The 6,703-nt window shown below is 41.1% G+C and overlaps 1 protein-coding gene across 1 annotated transcript; it reads left to right on the top strand.

The window, feature by feature from the left end:
- The first annotated feature begins 4,941 nt into the window (after window positions 1-4,941).
- LOC101546562 (heterogeneous nuclear ribonucleoproteins C1/C2-like) lies at window positions 4,942-6,121 on the top strand. The gene is made up of 2 exons (XM_055142133.1): window positions 4,942-5,277; window positions 5,317-6,121. The coding sequence occupies exons 1-2, from the start codon at window positions 4,961-4,963 to the stop codon at window positions 5,831-5,833; spliced, it is 834 nt and encodes a 277-aa protein (XP_054998108.1). The 5' UTR covers window positions 4,942-4,960; the 3' UTR covers window positions 5,834-6,121.
- The last annotated feature ends 582 nt before the right edge of the window (window positions 6,122-6,703 follow it).

Here is a 6,703-nt window from a genome sequence, read left to right as displayed (position 1 = left end):
TCTCTGCAATTAAAATAAATTACATATAATCAAAACCAGAAGAGATTAAGATCGACTGCCAGTTACATCGGCATCCAAGCCATACCCTGCCCCCAAATGCCATGTTGTAATTTGCTAAGCTGAAAGAACAAACATACATTATTTGAAGAGCCAGACATATGATTATCCGGATAAAACTATGTGTGCTATCCCCACAAGACGTAATCCAAGACATTACTACATAGCTGAGAAGCCAGATTCAACTCATTCTTATCTTACTGACTCATGCTTATGAATAAATTTCAGTACGTAAATTTGTGCAACAGTAACATTGGAAAGAACACATCATGTATGTATTACTCATTTGTAAAGTACGGGGTTCTATCCAAATAGAGCTATTCCTTCATTTTGTTACAAGCTGTAATATTTTTCAAACTGAAGGATCGACAATGACATTGCTCTAGAAGAAAGAGAGAAAATTTATATACCCAGGGCCATGATAAAATAGTGGGTTTGGGCTAGCAAAAGGAAAAAGGAAAATTGAGACCAGTGAGGGAAATAAACATTCAAAGTTTCCTAAGACTTAGTTCTACTAGCAAACTAAAGACAATTATACAGACAAACCATATGAAAGGAGCAGAAGCCCCAACAGTGGACACTAGAGAGATGGACCAGCAAACTGTCACACAACTTGCATTCAGAGAAGATTGTGCTCCACATAGAACTCTTAGGGGTAAAGTAAAGCTGTAGTACTGTAGCACTCTTGTCCCATTGTTCATCTATTTGCTCGAGTGGGCCCCAGTTACCTTTCCATTGTGAGACTTGTTGTTACTGTTTTTGGCATATCAAATACACCACAGGTAGCTTGCCAGGCTCTGCTGTGCGGGTGAGGTGCTCTTGGTAGCTTGCCAGGCTCTCCGAGAGGGACAGAGGAATCTAATGGGGTTGGCTGCATGCAAGACAAACGCCCTGTCCACTGTGCTATCGCTCCAGTCCAAAGTAAAGCTACCAATCAAAATTGATTCCTTCTCCCTTCCTTAAATTGCCTTCCTCACTGGCATTTTATTTATTGTGTACCTACTATGAGACATAAACATTTGTTGAACACTGACAGTGACAGACAACTCCTGGTATATAAAAAGAATAGTCCTTGCCTATAAAGTTGGAGAACTAGAGTTAAAAAATAAAAAAAAAAACTAATCATTTAGTATGTGACTCCTGGTGAGCACAGCAACCCCAATGTGCATAAGCACCACAGTTAAATCTGCAACCCCCCCGTCCTGGAAATAGTCACCAGAAGGGAAGGGGATAATTAAAAAAAATTAGTTAATACTCCCAAACTATGCATTTCATTGCTTTGCTTATACCAAGTACAAAAGTAGACAAAAGAAGGTGAAAATATATAAATAACATCAGGGGGTGGGGAAGGTAAAATGTGTCCTCAAGCAATTTCTGTTCCATAGAAAAGACAGTCTAAGAAAGTGTGCAAGCTAAGACAAAGGCAACTTCAGTACAGAGGAAAAGATATTACATCAAGGAACCAAGGCTGTGGTTGGCAGACTACAAACTGCCACCTGTATTTTGCTTAGAACATAGCCACAATTACTTACGTATGTAGTGCCTTGGGCTGATTTCCTCTTATGTAATAAGATTTGGGGGAAGCTGTGTCAGAGACTGTACACCACCCCCACGACCCCCGCCTGAAGCCCAAAATAGACACTCTATGGTCTTTTACAGGAAATGTTTGCAAACCTCATCTTTCAGGAATAAATATGAGACCTCAGACCTGGGTTAAAAGAGCAAATATCATCTATGCCACGCAAGAAGTCACCTCATGACAAAGTGACATAAAACAAGGTACTTAGGAGTCTTTATAGATTGGGACCCGGGGGTAACATAACTAGGCTCACTGGCTTCAGAATTCAGGAAGGATGCAAGGGAGCTATCAGGGGAGTTCGTTCATCTCCAGGCTCAACAAAACGAAGAACACCTTTCTCCCGTGTACATAGGCAACAGGTCTTCATTGGCTGGTAACAACAGTTCCCTAACATGTGCATTTCTCGAGTGGGGTACTGCCAACACAACAGCTAACATCCTTTTGAGTGAAGAATTAGAGGATTTGAAAGCGAGAAACAAAGAGAGGTCAAAACAGAAGCCACCAACCATAATTTCTCACCAATGTTACTGTGTTCAAGTCACTAAAATTGAGTCTGTGGATTTTAGCCATTCTCAAGGGGAGGGATGTGCACCAGATGTATACCTGGGTATGGGAATCACTGAGAATCACATTAACGGTTGACTCCCACAGAGTCCTAGGCGTGGGGAGCATTGTAAAGAAACTGAAAAGTCCCTGAGTTTACAAATGAGCTTGTGCAAGAGGGCAGAAATGAGTCTTCCAGGAAAAATATTGCTAGAAGATATTAGGGAAAATCAAGTTCAAGATATCCAGTCTAGATTACATAGGGATTTTAAATCATGGAAAGGAAGTTGATTTTGAGTCCAAATGTGAATGAAGGCCATTGAGAGTTGGCCGGTTGGGGAGATGACTGGTTTAGATGTATGACTTAAGAAATTTATTTAGCTGAACTAAATAAATTCTAATGATGGGGCTCCCTGGTAAATGAATATTATGCCTATTGGTTTCTGGGGAGCTCCTAATTTTTGCTAATCAGAGTGGATAAAGAATATTCAAATGTCACAAGAGTAACTTGATAAATAAGGATCTGACCATTCAAATGTTTCATTTTAACTGCACTTCACCAGGAAAACTGATTTCAAAAGATTGTGTTTTAATAATTAATTGAAATATATTTTATAAAGCACTGTGTCACTCTCATCCCATTGTGCACCGATTTGCTCAAGCGGGCACCAGTAACATCTTCATTGTGAGACTTGTTGTTACTGATTTTGGCATTTCAAATACACTATGGGTAGCTTACCAGGCTCTATTGTGCGGGCGGGATACTCTCGGTAGCTTGCTGGGCTCTCCAAGGGAGACGGAGGAATCAAATCAGGTTGGCCACATGCAAGGCAAACACTCTACCCGCTGTGCTATTACTCCAGCCCCTGTTATCCCATTTTTGATTAAACATAGTCTGTTGTTTTTCACTCTAAACATTCACTTTTCTTCTTTTGTAAATACTCTAAACATTTATTTTTCTTGTCAACACTAGAAATGAAAAAACTCACCATAGTCTAACAAAGAGATACTTATATTTTCATTTAATTCTAACTACTTAATGTAAGTGTATCCTTCACTCCATTTTAGTACATATTTTTATTAATATGAATATGCATATACATTTTTATAACTATTCATATAATCCTCTAGTTAATTTTAGATTAATTTTTCATATGTTAACAGTAACAAACAAGTCTCACAATGTAGATGTCACTGGTGCCTGTTCGAGCAAATCGATGAGCAACAGGATGACAGTGACTGTGACAGTGATGTTAATAGCAATAAGACTTTTGTTGTTCATCACTGTACCACTGTATCACTGTCATTCCATTGCTCATCGATTTGCTCGAGCGCGCACCAGTAATGTCTCCATTGTGAGACTTGTTACTGTTTTTGGCGTATTACATATTCCATGGCTAGTTTGCCAGGCTCTGCCATGTGGGCAAGATACTCTCAGTAGCTTGCCAGGGATCTCCGAGAGGGGCAGTAGAATCAAACTCAGGTTGGCTGCATGCAAGGTAAATGCCCTATCTACTGTGCTATCGCTCCAATCCCTTTGTTGTTCATAAGAAAGAATATAGAGAGATGACTCCAGATCCATTTCAGGCTGAGTCTCATATCCAGGGTAGCCCCGAGGGTGGCAGGTGAGCCCACGACCCACCCAAACAGAGCTTCAGCAGCCAAAAACTCCATACTCCAATCTTTGCCATGCTCATGGCTGGACTCCACAGGCTCAGGAGAGCCTCATTCAGAAATGAATCTGTTGAAAAACTTAGGTATGCAGATTTTGTGACTGAAATCTCCAGGCTCCCATAGAGTCAGGTATGGGCAACCTTCCCCAATCTCTCTGTTCTTCGGGGAGTCAGACAGTCATACCCATAAACTGCATCTGGCACCATATAAGCTCATTAAGCTGAAGAGAAGCTTCCAGACCCCAAAGTCACAGAGCAGTTAACAATTTAACTCCAGCTGTATCACCCCATTCAAAATTTTAGAATTCCTGGGCTACATGGCTGCAACATCTTAAATTCTGCACCAGTGATATGCCAGGAGAATCACACAACATTGGATGAGATGTAAAGTAGAAGGCAACCAATCTTGATTAAGAAAATATTAAGCTTAATCTTAAACAACATGTTTATAATCTCTTTTTATATGATCTGGTTTTTGTCTTTTGGGTTCACACTCAATGATTCTCAAGGGTTATTCCTGACTCTGCACTCAGGAATTACTCTTGGTGGTTCTCAAGGAATTATATGGGATTCTGGGGATTGAACCCAGGTCGGTCACATGCAAGGTAAACGTCCTACCTACTGTACTATCTCTCCAGTCCCTTGATATCTTTTATGAGGTCCTAATGGCTCCAAGGTGAGATGCAACAATCTTCACACTCTCCTAAGGAAATCATTTTTGATCATTTTTAGCAAAATATTCATAACAAGCAATATAAAATAACTTAGGGCTGGCTATTGGGACAGGCTAGCGTGGTGAGTGGGAAAATTTGAAATAATGGTTGTGGGAAGGTGTAATGGCAGTGAAATTGGTGTTAGAATATTAAATGTAATAAATCATCATGAACAACTCTACAATAAAATATTGTTTTAAAAGCATTTTGTGAAGAGGCGAAGGCTGAGCGGTTGAGACAGCGTTTCCCACCTCGAGCAGCAGTCGACTTCTCCACGTAGAACCCGAGAGTAGGAGATTCAGAATCGAATCTCTTCTCCCTCCCCCTTTGTGAGATTTTTTTGATCTTCAGCTACATTCTTTCTGACTACGTGAGGAACCTTATCATCAAAGATAATGGCCAGCAATGTTACCAACAAGACAGACCCTCGCTCCATGAATTCCCGTGTATTCATTGGGAATCTGAATACTCTGGTGGTCAAGAAGTCTGATGTGGAGGCAATCTTCTCAAAATATGGCAAAATTGTTGGCTGCTCTGTTCATAAGGGCTTTGCCTTTGTTCAGTATGTTAATGAGAGAAATGCCCGCGCTGCTGTCGCAGGAGAGGATGGCAGAATGATTGCTGGCCAGGTTTTAGACATTAATCTGGCTGCAGAGCCAAAAGTGAACCGAGGAAAAGCAGGTGTGAAACGATCTGCAGCGGAGATGTACGGGTCAGTACCAGAACACCCTTCTCCGTCCCCTCTACTCAGGATGTACAGTTATCCAGCACGTGTTCCTCCTCCTCCCCCTATTGCTCGGGCTGTAGTGCCCTCAAAACGCCAGCGTGTATCAGGAAACACCTCACGAAGGGGCAAAAGTGGCTTCAATTCTAAGAGTGGACAGAGAGGATCTTCCAAGTCTGGAAAGTTGAAAGGAGATGATATTCAGGCTATCAAGAAGGAATTGACCCAGATAAAACAAAAAGTGGATTCTCTACTGGAAAACCTGGAAAAAATAGAAAAGGAACAAAGCAAACAAGTAGTAGAGATGAAGAATGACAAATCAGAAGAGGAGCAGAGCAGCAGCTCCCTGAAGAAGGATGAGACTAATGTGAAGATGGAATCTGAGGGGGGTGCAGATGACTCTGCTGAGGAGGGGGACTTGCTCGATGATGATGATAATGAAGATCGGGGGGAAGACCAGCTGGAGTTGATCAAGGATGATGAAAAAGAGGCTGAGGAAGGAGAGGATGACAGAGACAGCGCCAATGGCGAGGATGACTCTTAAGCACATAGTGGGGTTTAGAAATCTTGTCCCATTATTTCTTTATCTAGGCGCTTGTCTAAGATCAACACCAGATCCTCTCCCCTAGTATCTTCAGCACATGCTCACTGTTCTTCCCATCCTTGTCCTTCCCATGTTCATTAATTCATATTGCCCTGCGCCTAGTCCCATTTTCACTTCCTTTGACGCTCCTAGTAGTTATGTTAAGTCTTGCCCTGTAATTTTTGCTTTTAATTTTGATACCTCTTTATGACTTAACAATAAAAAGGATGTATGGTTTTTTAAAAAAAATATTGTTTTAAAAAATAAAGAATATAGAATATTTCCAACATTCTACCCAAAGCATTTACTAATCTATAAAGTAAAGCTAATAAATTATTGAAAGTTATAAACCTTTTTGGGAGGTACTCCCAAACAGTGCTTATGGGACTTGCAGGCCACAAATTATCTGCTAATAAGGCAGATGGTTCAATGTAGGGCCTGGGGAGGTTGTGAGGATGCCTTGGCCCTACGGTGCCAGGGATACTCGGGTTATTTAGGTGGTTCTGGGTCCTCCGGGGCCATACCTACTGTTGCAAGGGGAATTATATAGTGCCAAGCAATTGAATCCAGGTTGGGCTCTGCCTCACTTACCAGTCACTAGATACCAGTCACTAGCCCCAACTGCTGTTCTATCTCCCAATCACAAACATTTATTAGCCTTCCAAGTGTGAGAGGAAATATTCTCTTCCAAAATGAATTATGGTCTGGCCCCCTCTATAATCCCTGCAATAATATTAAAAGAATACCTGTTTGCCTCTACAAACTAAATTTAGCAATTTCATCACAGCTCTAAAATCAATGGGGATATTGGTATGATTAGTTTAATGCTCA

The sequence above is a fragment of the Sorex araneus genome, chromosome 6, assembly GCF_027595985.1.
Source record: "Sorex araneus isolate mSorAra2 chromosome 6, mSorAra2.pri, whole genome shotgun sequence".
Classification (NCBI taxonomy): domain Eukaryota; kingdom Metazoa; phylum Chordata; class Mammalia; order Eulipotyphla; family Soricidae; genus Sorex; species Sorex araneus.
The sequence above is the reverse complement of the archived record's forward strand: the minus strand, read 5'-3'. Positions and strand labels throughout refer to the sequence as shown.

Excerpts from the sequence above, each read along its gene's own strand:
- LOC101546562 (XM_055142133.1), top strand. The coding sequence starts at position 4,961 with ATGGCCAGCAATGTTACCAACAAGACAGACCCTCGCTCCATGAATTCC. Across the intron at positions 5,278-5,316 it reads TCTGCAGCGGAGATGTACGG|GATGTACAGTTATCCAGCAC; the intron begins GTCAGTACCAGA and ends CCCTCTACTCAG.